General features: G+C 50.0%; 1 protein-coding gene across 1 annotated transcript; it reads left to right on the top strand.

Annotated features, from left to right (window-relative positions):
* Positions 1-499: 499 nt before the first annotated feature.
* ANKK1 (ankyrin repeat and kinase domain containing 1) lies at positions 500-13,438 on the top strand (the record flags this gene model as incomplete). The annotated part of the gene is made up of 13 exons (XM_084301642.1): positions 500-749; positions 1,017-1,092; positions 1,489-1,728; positions 2,418-2,574; positions 2,953-3,082; positions 5,731-5,986; positions 8,342-8,636; positions 9,044-9,195; positions 10,108-10,157; positions 10,260-10,415; positions 10,670-10,788; positions 11,666-11,711; positions 12,090-13,438. 13 exons carry the CDS (start codon positions 500-502, stop codon positions 13,436-13,438), a joined length of 3,276 nt encoding a protein of 1,091 aa, XP_084157768.1.
* Positions 13,439-15,098: the final 1,660 nt, after the last annotated feature.

Genomic DNA, 15,098 nt, shown 5'->3' with positions numbered 1-15,098 from the left:
ACTGCTGGTGACCAGCACCCCCCCGAGGATGTACAGCATGTCCCCTGTGAGCCTGCCCTCACCGGTGTCTGTGCGAGTTCCCCTGCCATCCGCTGCGAAACGTGACCAAAGCAGTCAAACACCTTCTGCATTGTCCTCACCGGCCAATGTGGGAGAAAATGGGAAACCAACCGAAGGCACAAGCCCAAGAAAACGGGGATTCTTGGGAACCAGCACGTCCCTGCCGGCCGTGTTTAGCACAAAGGCAGAGCAGCCCCCTGCAGCAGCTCTTGGCAGCCAGGCTGGTGTAGCTCCAGCACAGCCGTCTGCGGCTGCAGAGCCTGTGATTGCTCTTGAGAGCAAGCCTAAATTAACACAGACCACCTTGTCGTCTCCATTAGCGGTGACTTCTCTCTCTGCAGCTAAGAATGATTATATCACCACTTCAGTTACCCAAAAAAAAGTGTTTTTCCTGCCAACATCAGCTCTCCAATCTGACCCAAACGTGGTGTTTCCTACAATGGCTGTAATGAACAGCTCAGCTAAGGTCCCTGCATCAGGGGCAAAGAGTGAGGATGTGTTTCTGGAAGGGGACACAGCCACTGCCAGCCAGGAGCTCAGCCAAGTAGCCACGTCCTCAGCACCTCAGGCACGGGAGGAGAAGGTGCCCAGGGAAGCCAGCATGGAGCAGGACGCTCTCCACTCCAGCCAGCACGCTGCTGGGCAGCCCACGGGGCCATCTACAGCAAAATCACTTTCTGTACCTGCGAGTAAGGTTACCAGTGAGCCAGCTGCCTCAAACAAAGCAGCTGATGATGATGCTGAGACACTCCTAACCAGAGACCTGAGCCCACTGCCTCCTATCACAGAGATCCCCTCGCGTCCTGCGGGGGCCATGGCAGCACGCACAGCGGTGAGCGATCCCCAGCTGGGTGCCACGGGCACGGAGGCCGAGGAGGATGCCGAGGAGGAGGCTGGACCACACTGGGTGACCCACAGAGCCCCCACAGGCTCAGAACCTGCCCTAACACCCCTAGGTTCGGAGCCCAGGGTGCTGCTGAGTGAGTCCCGGCAGAGGAGGGTTTTGCAGCAGGACGGTGCCGTTCTCAGCGGGTAATTGTCACAGCGAGTTGGTGTTCAGGCTGTGTGATTTACGGGGTGTGGGGGGGTTAATAGCCAAATTGCTCCATGAGCTCAGCATCACGGGTATGATGTATTGTTGTTTCCAAAGCATTCAGTTCAGTCTGCAGTGACCTCACAGCTTACAGGAAAAAATCTTTTCCTGTTTCAGATATTAATGCTGTCCTTTGGACCTCACTTTCTTTTTCACAGTAGCCTTTGACTCTCTGCCTCTTCTCCCAAAACAATTCTACGTGCAGATTCACAAGTGGGAGCATCTGCTAGCACTGTTTGCACACTGAGCTCACCGATCTGCTTGGTTCCACCGAGGGACCTGATCTTAATGCAGAGCCAGGCTGGGCTTCAGCTTGTTTCCTTCTTTCCCTGCAGGATCGCAGTTGTCAGCGACGAGGCCTGTGGCTCTGGCAACTACACGGTGCAAATGAGCCTGCGCCCTGTGGCAGAAGTGAGCCCGGAGCTGCAGGGCTCAGCGCTTCCCCAGGACACCTTCCTGGCCTCCCTGGCCGTGCGGAGCAGCAGCAGCCAGCCCGTGCTGCGGGTCCGTTCCTGCTGCGTGACACCCTCCAGCAGCCCGGGGGGCCCCGGCGCCGTGTGCTGCCTCCTCCCCAGGTACAGCATGGGGATGGCCAGGGGACACCCCTCTGCTCCTGTCCCAGGGCTTCAGCCCAGTCTCTTTGGTGCTGAGCGAGATGAAAGTGGTGGGAATGAGCCCAGGAGTGCTCTGCTCCCCTTGCTGTCAGCACCAAGGGCTCCGTGAGGCATGGGGCTCTCCTCCCTTCACCTGTTATTTTATGCAATGAGCTTTTTTTTTTTATGCACTTCCACGTGATGTTCATGGCTATAGCTGACTGGGTTGAGCACAGGGGTGTTGGAGGATTCATTGGTTCATGTTTATAAAGCCACCAGGGCATGAAATGTGTGCTGCAAGTGCTACATGTCATTGCCATCAGTAAAAAGGGATTTCAGATTTACCTGTGCTGGATAAGGGGAAGTCACCTCTACACTGCCTCTGGAGATGTCTGGATCAGGGAAGGGTCATCACATCACAGCAGCCTTTGCAATGGTTTAGCATGATAACCCTCCAAGAAACAGTTCTGCTATTCCAGGGTGCTGCCCTCCACAGCAGGTACACGTCCAGGCTGGGGTGCTGAGGTCTGCTGGATTTCTGTTTGACTCTGCCTGCAGCTACAGACACCTGCCCCAGACCTTGTGCAGAGCAGTGCCAGCACATCTCCCTCCTCCCTGCCCTTACACAGGGAGTGCTGGAAGTTGAAGCTGCTTCCATTTGTCCTTGCCAGGCTGCTACCTGAATGCAGACACATCCAGCTGCTGCAGAGCAGCGAGCCCAGAGCTGCCAGCTTCACCATCCAGCTGTTCCAGATGCTGAATCACTCGGTGGCCTATTTGCACTGCGAGCTCAGTGTGTGTCTGCACGGCAAACCGGGCTGTGAACAGGTACGTGGGCAGGGTCCGCCCTCACTGGCCTCAGGATCTTTTGGAAAGATTTGGTGCTTCCAGCAAGTGCAGTCGATGTAAAGAGTCTTGAAGGTAGGCTATAAAGCTCCAGAAATAATTTATCTTTGCCTTGAGTAATCCAGATGAGAAGTATATTAACAAGCAAGTTAATCACTAGGGAAAAGGAATTATGGAATAGACACTGACACAGGGCCAGGTCCAAGCATTGGGTGAATCATCCTTGGAGCAGCAGCAGAGCTGGACGGAGCCCGAGCACAGGGGATGGCTCCAGCTGCTGGGACAGAGCAGAGCCACTGGTGCAGGGTTTGGGATGCCACATCTGGGACACGTTCAGAGCCTTCCACCTATCTTCCCCAGGGCTGCATTGACAGTGTGGAGCCGCTTCCCCAGCCAGGTGACAGGAACAGCCCTGGGCAGCCGCGCAACCTGATCTCGTTTGGTCCAGTTCTGCGACTCAAGGACAGGTTTCTCTATAAGCCTGTGCAAGGTGGGTCCCTGATTTGCATCCCTCTCTGGCTCTCTTGCAGAAGTCTCTGCTCAGTGTGACTGCCTGCTGTAAGAAAAATGATAGCAGAATAAGGCTGGTCACCAGTCAGGAGCATTTTCATTTTCTTTCTATCCACAGATGAAATACATCAGCTGGTTTAGTTAATCAGATGTTGTCCAGCAGTTAGAAAGGGGAGAGAGTCAATCCAGCATGTCACGAGCATGACAGACTACTTAAATCACTGGCACCATCTCTGAGAGTCACTTAACTTTTGTGACTGATGTTCTTATGCAAAGAGTATGTACTGTGAGATCTGAAGGCAAAGTGTGTTAGAAGGGGAACTACCCGTCCAGACTGCTCTGTGGTAGAAACAGCCCTACGTGCTTGATGCGCTATGAGGATGGATGAGGTTTTAGCCTCCTCTTTCTTCTTACTTATCTCCTTAACGCTGTTCACAGCTCGATTACTTTATTTCCAGGTCCCGATTCTGCCGTGCTGGTGCCCATTCTGCTGGGGTCCCTGACTGGCTTTGCTGTCCTGGGCAGTGCTTTCATCAGCCTTTGGCTGCATCACAGACAGAAAACCAAAAGCCCAGGTTGTCCACGGTTTGGAGAAATCCGTGGCCTGTGAACTAGGAGCAGCTGACTTCTGCAGATCCCACAGCACAGCTACAATGATCAGAAAAGCAGCTGATTTTGCATTGCACACTGTATTGCTTTTGTAGAGCTTCTGCAGACCCAGGGAGCAAGCTCTCCAGCCTCTGCCTTAAGCACATCTCTCCTGCCTTTCTTCCCTTCATTGTGAGCTGATCCACAAGCTGCAGCATAGAGAGGGCTGTAGGAGCAGCTCAGCTAAAAGGGAGAGCAAAGCTTACAATGCCATATGTGCAAGCACCAGCACGCAGTCTGTTCACAGAAATTGAAGAGTTGTCAGGGTGCAGGGATCTACCTAAAATAAAGCACTAGACTAGAGCCATGCCAGCGGGCAGACCAGCTTGTTAAGAAAATAACAAAACTCAAGGTTAGTGGCTGGGAACAGGGAGAGGAACCAAGAGCTTCAGAGATCCAGCTCAGCAGCTCAGCTTAGCGGCTTTTCTCACGTCTCAGGAGCTGGGTCCCCTTTCTCTTCGCCTGTACTCGTGCTGGTGTTCTCTTGCTTTTGGTGGAAGCAAGTTTCCAGTATCCTCCTGTTAGTAAAATCTACATAATGGGAAAAAAGTTCAGCACACAAAAGCTTTGTCTGTAAGCCTGCGTTTCAGAGCACATAAAAAATACCCCATTCACCTTCTACATCCTAAGGTTTCTTTACTCCTGGGGCCAGGATGCAGGCAGCAAAGGGGCTGTTGCCAGAGCACCTGTGTCAAATGCAGTAGAGGAGTAACTCACACTTCTACCTGGGTCCATTTCGCTACAAGAATCTCTGCGGATCTGCTATGTAGCTACAAATTCTAGGTCAAAACCCAGTGACAACTACCCTGCAGAAACACTAATTATTATTTGCACAGCAGCAGTGCTAAGGAAATCAGCACCACATTGTATTCAACAGTGCCTTACCTACACAGCCCCTGTGCTAGGTTGTTAATGCCATTTATGCCCCAGACGAGTGTCATTAAACCCTCTTTACAGCTTTCAAGGCATAAAGCAAACTAAAAGCCTGTGTGCATCATAGCTCAAAGTGTTTGGCTCTCCTGCGCCCCAGCCCTGCAGTTTAGCCGAAGGGCTGCCCTCCTCCCTACATCCGGCTCTGCACAAGCAGCAGGGAGCGGAGCAGCGACACAGAAAGCCATGCTGCTTTTAGCACCGACGTGCACCCACAACACATCCCTGTCTGAAGCACGGCAGCTTCTCAGGAACACGGAGAGAGGCTGATCGTGGCTCAGGAGCTGGGCACAGCACCCAAGTGTGGCCGGGGACAAAGCGGGGGACACATGGGGGTCTTCTGTAGTGGGACCAGGGCCCAGGGGGGCAGCGGCTGCCTCTGGAACAGGCAGGGAACTGTCGGGGTGGTGCTCAGCAGGCACCCTGTGGTAACATGGTTATGGTGCAGGGGGTCAGAGTTATCTGGGGGGGAGCTGGTTTGACCTCAGCACCACACAGCCACCCCCTTACCCTCCCCTCTCCGGGAGGGGGGAAAGAATCAGAAAAATGAAGCCTGTGTTGAGATAAAGACAGTCCACTAGGACAGAAAATAAAGGAAAATAATAACAATGATAAGAGTGCTACTAATAACAACATGCACAAAACAAGTGATGCACAACACAAATGCTCACCACCCGCTGACTGATGCCCAGCTTATCCCCAAGCAGCCGGTCCCCCCACCCCAACCACCCCCCATATAATTATTCAGCATGACGCCCTATGGTGTGGAATACCCCTTTGGCCAGTTGGGGTCTGACCCCTCCCAGCTGCTGCTGCACCCCAGCCTGCCTGCTGGCAGGACACAGACTGAAGACGAAAAGGCCTTGGCTTGGTGTAAGCACTGCTTGATGTGGGACAGGATGGGGATTTGTGCCCAGCGAGGCTCCAGGCACTGCAGCACTGCAGCTCCTTGCATGGGGCGAGCGTGATGCTTCGGGATCCACCTCTTGGCAGTGAGTAACATGGCTCATTTTGGGCAACTCCCCACCTCCCCATGCAAATCGGGAGCAGAGGAGCTCCTTGGTTCTTCCCCGAGAGCACCCGAGCAGGAGGCAGCCAGCCAGGCTGCCTTGTCTGTCATGACTGCAGAGGCAGACCCACAACTGGGCAGCTTGACCATCTTCAGCAAGGAGGATTTCGAAGAGGACTGGATTAAGGTGGCCAGTGGAGGCTTTGGGTGCGTGTACCAAGTCAAGCACAGGAGGTGGAGGACGGTCTATGCGGTGAAATGCTCCCCGTACCTGCTGCAGGACTCCAGCGCAGAGAGGTAACCACCAGCTCTCTTCCAGCTTCTCCTGGTCGTGCCACCAAGGACAGATCTGTGGCGATGTGGGGCTAAAACTGGTGGAGGTGTCCAAAGGGGCACTCCAGAGGTTTTGGACAAGCACCAGTGACCTGGAGGTCTGCCTCGCTTTCCTATGCATATATGTGCACGTGCAAGAGGAAAGGAGAGCTTATTTCTGACAACATTGAAATCTGGGAATTAGGAGTAGCTTTTAAACTAAATTAGTAAAGTTTCTAGATTTAAAGCCCAGGGACAGAGAATTTCCAGCTTTTTTGGCTGGGCTTGCTGAGCCAATGAAGTTATTTATCTAAAATTCTGATCTATTCAAGCTGGAAGGATCCCGTCTGGTTAAAAATCACATAGCAATAGGACTTTCTTATAATGTTACTGACAACAGTTGGTTTCATCTGGGCAGTGATTAATGGGATCATAGATTGTATGATTGTCCCCTTTAGTTTGCAAGGCTTGCGTTCCTCAGATGTTACATTTTGCACTTTCTCTTCTGGGGAAGAAGTGTGTCCAGTCAATCAGTTTTACATCTGTGTGTACCCTTCTAATGAGTTTCGTCTTGTGGGTTTCATGGATTATCTCAAATGCTAGTAGATATTCCAGAAGAATTGTTGAATGCAAGCAGAAATGTTCACTGATTTTTAAAAACATTTCTGCAGTCACCAGGATCTGAAAAACCAAATCTGAAAATCTGAGTTTGGGAAAAGTATCTGGGAGTGTATGTGACTTTATGAGTTATTGTACGGGTCTCCTAGGGATTGGGGTTATGCTATTTTGTCCTTAAAACAACTTTGCACTCTAACGTAGGTTTCTCAAAGGCCTTCTTCCCCTTATATATGGCAAGCAGCCTTGGGGCTGCTCTGGCTAACGTTATACTTCTGTCACCCCCACAAGCTCTGGATTACAAGGCAAGAGCATGCTGTCCTATGCCATGGCTCTGCCCCAATTCCTTCCTTTCCAGGAGGGCTGGAAGGACCAGCATCAGTCCCTCAGCCCTGAAAGTCTGTGGGATGTCATTCAGTGGATCAGTGGGATGATGCAAGGGATCCCTGTGGGCATGGGCATGCCAGGAGGGCAGGAGCTCGGCGGGTGCAGCTGAACCTGTGCATCACCTGGAAGGGTAGGGGGTGTCTGAAAGGAGCTCTTGCTTCAACCCTTGTCAGCTGCAAAGGTTTTAGTCTGCAGATCTGCTGGGGATGACAATTTTTAGGGAGAAAAAGAAAAAAAATCCCAAGGAACACATAGAAAAAAAAATATAGCCACAGATGCAATCACAGGTTTCCAACACAGTTAAAGCACTTGGAATCTTATAGGATTGCTTCGGGGCTCTTGCTCTCCTCCCTGACAAGCCTCATTTCTTGGGGCTCCAGCGTCCTCCTTCCTGCAGTGCCCAGCCCTGGTCCTGTCCTAGGAAGGGAACTGGAGGCCACTCGAGTCACTTCTTTCTTTGGGAGGGACAAGCACCAAGAGGCAGCACTCTGTGCTGCAGGTTACTGGGGTAAGCCTCTCTTCCTCCGTGGGAAGCAAAATACCCGAGACAACTCCTCCAGAGCTGTGTTTAACCGGGGGGAGCCTGCTGGAGGAAGTCTGGCAGAGGGATTTGCTTAGCTGAACTAAGTTTAGACACATTAGTGTCTTGGCATAATGTAGTTGCAAGCCCAGATCCATTCCCAGGTGTGCTTTATGAGTGCAGGTTTGGCACTTTTATTGCCTGGCTGCTGTCAGCGTACTCTGAGCTTGTTCAACAAGTTGGGAAATGCAAAGATTTAGTGGAACAGGTCTGGCAAAGCTGGCAACAACGGGCAGACATGTCTAGACTGCCCCGGGACCAAAGCTGCAGGCAGAGCTTAGCCATGGGCAGGTCCCTGCAGGTTCGTGCGTGCCCTGGGGACAGGGGGCATGGAAAAGGCAGGGAGCACCCTGCTGCTGCCCATGGCATGCTCGCAGGGAAGTGGCACTTGGGGAATGCACCAAGGTGTGAAAATAAACAGATGGACGAGGATTCTCTAGGAGGCTGGTGGTTGAATTTGCCCACAAAATCCTCAGGTCATTTTGTAAAGTCCTATCACCTCATGCTTTTGATTTGTGGCAATGAATCTTGCTGGGGTTTGCAGAGCTGCTTGGAAAGGCTGGAAACCCCTAAGCTATACAGTCACTCAGTAACTGCCTGTGGATCAGCACTGATGACAACTCTTGGTTCATTTTATTATTTTATTTTATTTTATTTTATTTTATTTTATTTTATTTTATTTTATTTTATTTTATTTTATTTTATTTTATTTTATTTTATTTTATTTTATTTTTATTTTTATTTATTTTTTTTTCCAGAAACAGTGTGAACTGCCTAATGGAAGAGGCCACCAAGATGGAGAAAATCAAATTCCAGCACATTGTCACTATCTATGGGGTCTGCAACAGCCCTTTGGGCATAGTGATGGAATATATGGCCAGAGGGTCCTTGGAAAAAATTCTCCCCACTCACAAAATGTCCTGGCAGCTCAAATTCCGGGTTATCCACGAGATGGGCTTGGCTATGAATTTCCTGCACAGCATGACACCTCCTTTGCTTCACCTAGATCTAAAGCCAGGGAACATTCTCCTAGACGGCAATATGCATGTCAAGGTATGACCTTCATGTTTTTAGGGACAGGTTATTTCGCTTAGTAGTAGTGTGTATTACTTGTTTTGAGTCCAGGATCCTAATGAGGTGGGGTCTTCAGGAACACTCAGTGAGCAGTTGGCCACTGGGGCTTGTAGGAAACAGCTGGTAAATAAATAGTGTGGAATACTCCAGGCAATCTGTGCCAGAAGGGAGAATTTTGGGGTCTAGCTTGGGGGCAAATGCTGCTCTGTTGGACTCAGAGGAAAGCACTGGCTTCAGTTTTACCAGAGTCCTATCATGTTTCAGCTGCTAGGTGCCTCCTCACGCTCCTGATTCTGAAGGATGGAGAGATATTTAGCTCCCAGCTAAACCAAGGAAAGGCGTGTGAGTGCTAGAGGCAGGGGGGCTCTCATTGTCTCTGCTTGCAGATCTCAGACTTCGGGCTCTCCAAATGGATGGAGCAGTCGAGCCGAATGCAATACATTGAAAGCTCTGCTCTGAGAGGCACTTTGAGCTACATCCCCCCCGAAATGTTCCTCCAGAACACCAAGCCCCCAGGAATCAAATACGATGTGTACAGGTAAGGGCTGCCTTTCTGCACACAGGTGAGACGGGGTTGCCACCTGGCTCTTGCACAGAGGAAGAGAGACTGTGGCATTGCCTCATTTTATTGCCCCGTCTCTCTGCCTTGCAAATATCCTTGGTGGGAACGTGCTGGGAGCACTGGAAGTAACGTGTGCTGCTCTGACCTCAGAGGTGGAGAAAGAGAGCAGAGGTTGGTGTGTGGATAACCAGCTGGTCCCAACCAGGAGCCTCTCCTGGTCCCATACGAGCTGCAGACTACCTTTCCTTAGGTTCCCTCACACCCTGCTAGGCTGCTGGGAGCTGTTATGGGCAAGGAGTAGGATTAGAGCGCGGAGTAGGCGGCGTCACTGCTAAGATTTATTTTGATTTTTAAGACAACTGTAACATTGCTTGGCTACTTGGGTATTCAGCTTCATTTTGGTCAGTAGCAGGTGGATAAAAGATGTGTAACTTTTTTTCCTTTTGGCCAAATTGCTGTGCTGCCCACATATGCAAGGTACATTATGGAAATTTGTCAGCTCCTTGGTTACTGCATTACACAGCAACCCGAGACAAAAAGCAAAGGATTTGCATGGGCACATGAACTTGCAACAGTCGGGGACTCTGTGACAAAATAGGGATAAAATGGACTCCAAAGGCACTTAGAGCCTGACTTTCATGGGAAATGCAGTAAGTCACTCATTCACTGCACCAGCCCTGCGGCTGAGACATTAGAGATGTATGCAGTGATTCAGAAGATATTGTCCTTTTGGGGCATGGGGGATGAAATCCTAGTTCTTCCATCCTGAAGGACGCCGTTCCAAATTTTTCCATTTCTCAAGAAGATGAAAGCAATAGATGGATTTTATATCCATGCACAATGAGAACACGATGGGAATGATTGCTCACGATCTCTCGTTGCCTGCAGCTTCGGAATCGTCATTTGGGAGGTGCTTATGCAGAAGAAACCTTATGCAGGTAAATATGAGAGCACTTCTTACATGCTCTGCACTTATGAAATGTTTATTGCAGCCACATTCATGGAGAAAAGCCCAGCACACACCGTTGTGACTCTTTCAGGAGCCAACATGATGGCCATTATAGTCAAGGTTGCAGCAGGAAAGAGGCCGTGCCTGGAGCCCACCCGCGATGACTGGCCAGGGGAGTGCCAGCAGATGGTAGACTTGATGAAGAGGTGCTGGGACCAGGACCCAAAGCAGCGGCCGAGCTTTACAGGTGCAGTAACCAAACGTGGCATGGATTAGGGAAAGGTCAGCTGCACGGATTCACAAAGGGGGATAAGCTTGTGTTTAAGTCATTACCAGATAAATTGCCTGTTGCCGTGGAAATGGTTGGTGCCCATCTGCTGTCAACACATTCCCTTTCTCCCTTTTTCCCCCCTCCCTGTGCGGGGGCTGTGTGGAGGACTTCCACAGCCTTGGGTGCCAACTGGGCTCCGAGCACGTGGGCAGCTCCCGGCCTCTTTGCAGATATCCCTGTGGAAACAGACATGCTGCTGTCCCTGATACAAAGCCTCGTCGTAGATCCGGAGAACGAGCGCCTCGTCAGGAAGATGTCCCACAAGCCTGCCATCTCGGGGAGCCAGCAGGTGAGCCTTGGAGGCCTTCCAGCACCCTCGGGAAGTTTCCCAGACTCCTTTCCCTTGTCTTACCAGTTCCCAATGCTGGGTTTCCTCTCCCATCACTGGGCACACTTTGCCCAGTTTGTTTGCATAGGGTTACATCCACAGTTCTTTTAGGAAAAAAAATAAATAATTTAGGAAGCTGGCTGGTGTGCTAAATGATAGACAGTCCAAGAGGAAGACCCTTCTTTCTGCTTGCTGAGAGGAAGAGGTTTTATCAAGGAGTCTTCGGTCATATACAGAAGCTCAGGCAAACACAGATTCACTCAGGTTCTGCTCATGGCACTGGCAGATGTGTTCACTGGATCATTTTCTAGCTTCAAGAAATGGAGGACACTGCAATTTAAATAACCTTTGGGGAGGAAAAAAAATAATTAAATCCCTGTGTTTCTGTGACTAATAAAGAATCAGGTTTCAGCAGAATTAGTAGTTGAGGACTAGTGCTGTTCTGGGGGTTTGCCAAGTTGTGCAGTCAGCAAGAAACAAGAGCATCCAGCACAGCACGTCAAGGAGGTGGGGGGGTCTGGATTCCCTGCACAACAAAGCAAATGACCAAATGAGATGCTGCCATGGGCATGTGCTGAAATAAGAAGGTAGTGTTTGGGTATGTTTGGTAGCAGAGGAGTGAGAAGGACAAAACCTCACTGATATCCAGAGATCATTTTCAGGTTCCTGCATTCCCATTAGTGTCATGATTTGCTCTGCTGACTTTCACAGGACTTGATAAAAAACACATTAATGGTAATATGAAATTCTAGAGCAAAGAAGAAATCTACAAAAAGTATATAATGCAAATAGGCAACTTTCTCTTACGGCTTTTTCTTTTCCCCTTCCTGAAAATGAGAGTGACAAAGAAGAGTTTATCTTCTCCCAAGCCCCCAGAAGTGCCGGTAAGTAGGGAACTTTTCTTCATAATTCAAAGATAAAGAAGGGGAAATCCACGAGAATAGCCTATTTCCTTGCTCTCTAGAGATAAAGATGTGGCTCTAGGAAGTTTTCCTTGTGGGTGACTTTTCATTTTAAGTTAAGGAAGAGGAACTATAAAGGAAATAGCAGAGCTCCCATGATGGAGAGCTTGGCCTCTCTGCTTTGTAAGAGACTGCCTGTAGCCATCTGGCCTTACTTCACGTTCCTTATCTCTAAGATGCTTTTTATCTCATCGCATAGTATGAAGATTCACCTGCTGTCCTTCCCTCCCATTTTGTGCACACCAAGCTGCTTCGCTTGGTCTCACTCCCTCCCTGCTGTTTTGTTTCCCCCGCCTATAGAAACGGGTAAACAGGAGGTCCATGTGCCACCTTCTCGGGGTGAGACCGAAAGTCCTGAGGACGTCCTGTCCGAGGAGATCTGCAGAGTCCACGACAACGGCCTGACGCTGCTTCACGTCATGGTGATCCAGGGAGACGTGGACAAGGTGAAGTTTCTCCTGAGCTGTAAAGCCGATGTGAACAGCCAGGCAGTCTGCGGCTACACCCCGCTCATCATGGCTGTTCAGAGGAGGTCCCCAGAGATCTGCTCGGTGCTGATAGAGCACGACGCGGACATCAACATGCCCGACGAGGATGGTTGGACGCCTCTTCACTTTGCAGCTCAGAATGGGGACGACAGAATTGTCCGCCTACTGCTAGACCACCAGGCGCAGGTAAATGCTCAGGAGCACGACGGGTGGACCCCCCTGCACTTGGCATCACAGAACAACTTTGAGAACGTGGCCCGCGTGCTGCTGTCGCGCCAGGCTGACTCCAACACCCAGGAGGTAGACGGGAAAACAGCCCTCCACGTGGCAGCTTGCTTTGGGCACGTCAGCTTGGTCAAACTCCTTGCCAGCCAAGGGGCAGACCTGGAGAAGAAGCAGAAGAACCACAGGACACCGCTTCATGTCGCGGTGGAGCGGGGGAAGTTCAGGGTCGTCCACTACTTGCTGAAGAATGGGGCCTCCGTCAACAGCCTGGATCAAAACCACTACAGTGCCCTGCACCTGGCCGTGGCCAGGGGGAAGTACCTGATCTGCGAGAAGCTCATCAAATACGGAGCCAACGTGGAGCTGAGGACAGACAAAGGCTGGACCCCGCTGCACCTGGCTTCTTTCAAAGGGCACATTGAAATCATCCACCTGCTGAAGGACAGCCACGCCAAGCTGAATGCCAGAGGAAGCATGGACTGGACGCCGCTTCACCTGGCCACTCGCTACAGCGAAGAGCCGGTGGTCTGCGAGCTGCTGAGATGTGGGGCAGACCCCAACATCGCCGAGAAGTCGGAGTGGGCCCCCCTACACTTTGCAGTCCAGCGGGGCTCCTTTCTGACCGTCATCAACCTGCTGGAGTGCAGGGCAGATGTCAATGCCAAGAACAAAGTGGGCTGGACACCCTTGCACCTTGCTGTCCTCAAGGGCAATATGGCCATTATCAAGACCTTGATTAAGGCCGGTGCTCTGCTGGATGTGGAAGATATTACTGGCTGTACAGCCCTCCAGCTGGCAATTAGACATCAGAAGGAAAATATCATTACGCTGCTCCAAGGCAAGGACTCAGTGATGAATAAATCAGGGAATAGGACTCTGGTGAATGATGCTAAGATTTCAAGACCCAGATTTGTTCCAAGAAGGACAGATTTGTAGACTCATCAAGTCTGGCATTTACGACTTGAGTTTTCCAACATCAGGTGCTATGTCTTAAACCACCATCTCCTGGCACCTGGTGATTGCAGGAGATTTTTTTTTTTCTTTAATGGAAGTTCCGAAGTATAAACACTAAAAAAGTAAAAGTAAACAGAGCTATAGAAGGAAGATGACAAGTTATTTTTGAGAGTCTGACCAAGTTTGTAGAAGTTAATAGTTGAGTCTGATCAAGTTTATAGTTGACTTTGTGATGTTGGCGTTAGGCAATGCTTTCCTGTTGTGATACTCATTGTATCACAATGGAGATGGAAATATATGAACTCCCTTTTTATAAGGACAATGCTGAAACTGCACAGCAGTGCACATATATACATGTCCTCCACAGATTTTATTTCTTTTATTCCATGTTTTCCTACAGAGCAGATTGGTGTAAAATGGCTTGGCACAGGTGGGAATTGAATCTTGAGATTCTCACCTGCTGCTGGAAATAGACACTAAGCATATGGTATAGCAATGTGTCAGATTTTCTGACATCTCATTTTTGTAACAAGAATCTTTATTAAAAATAAAACTAGGAAGAAAAATCACTAGTAAGAACGATTTAAATGGGTGCAACATGGAGAAAAACAAAACAAAACATCCTGAATAATTCCACCCCATCCTTTCAGAGAAAAATTTAAAAAGGAGCCAAGAGCTTTTTTTTCGTGAACGTTCGAATTATTTATTGACCACCTCCATGCTCCAGGCTTTCAGCACTGAGGCTGTCATTGGAAAGATGGCTTGAAGGACTTGAAGGATAAGCCAAGAAAGGGTGCAGTTCTGGATCCTGTTCTCTGCTGTGAAGGCTGCCAATAACCTCCAGTCCTAGTGACAAAATGCTGCTTTAAGATTTTCACAGGTTAAAAGAGTTCCTTCTTAGAAAAGCAGCATTTAATCTGGGTAACCAAATCTCATGGCCTGCTTTTTTAAAGACACTGAGTAGCTGGGAGTTTACTTTGCATTTCTGTGGGAGCAGTCAGGTGGGGCTTGCTTGCACCCTTAGCTGCAGGTTATTAGCACACAAGGCTTGATTATCCTTCTGGAAAACATGCAGTCTTCATGGATTTGATCATTTTGGTCTCAGACCCCGCAGTGCTTGCACAGCAGTGCTCAGCAAGTAACAGCCCCCAGCAGCCCTCCTCAAGGTCCCAGCCATCATGCCAACAGGCCATTTTGCCCCAGCAGTGAGCTCTAGAAAAATAACTGAGCTGTGCTCAGCCTGCAAAGCAGTAGAGCTGTGCTGGAGGCTCTGTCTCCTGCAGCTGGATGGCTCTTACTGTTTTTATTTGCTCTGCTGGTATTCCAGTGCCATCTTTGGTGCTTTACCCACTCAGAAATGCTGGGTCTTCAGGGTCTCAAGGGTCTTTACCTTGTGTGAGCAGGGTGAATGGTAGAAGACATGGAACTCCTCGAAACAAGCAGAGCTACCCTAACACAGGGAGGTTGTGCCCAGTAGCTCCCTACAGGCTCCCTGCTGCTCCCCTGCAGTGTCTGAGGGCTGCTGGTTGTATGGGGAAAGCTGGCAGCTGGCTGGGCAGGACAGAGCAGGGGGGTTGGAACAGAAACATCAGGCTTCAAGTGCTCTGTGGAAATGATGATATATTGTCAAGAGTGAGTCATA

Source organism: Netta rufina (genome assembly GCF_964035555.1).
Source record: "Netta rufina genome assembly, chromosome: 25".
Classification (NCBI taxonomy): Eukaryota; Metazoa; Chordata; class Aves; order Anseriformes; family Anatidae; genus Netta; species Netta rufina.
The sequence above is the reverse complement of the archived record's forward strand: the minus strand, read 5'-3'. Positions and strand labels throughout refer to the sequence as shown.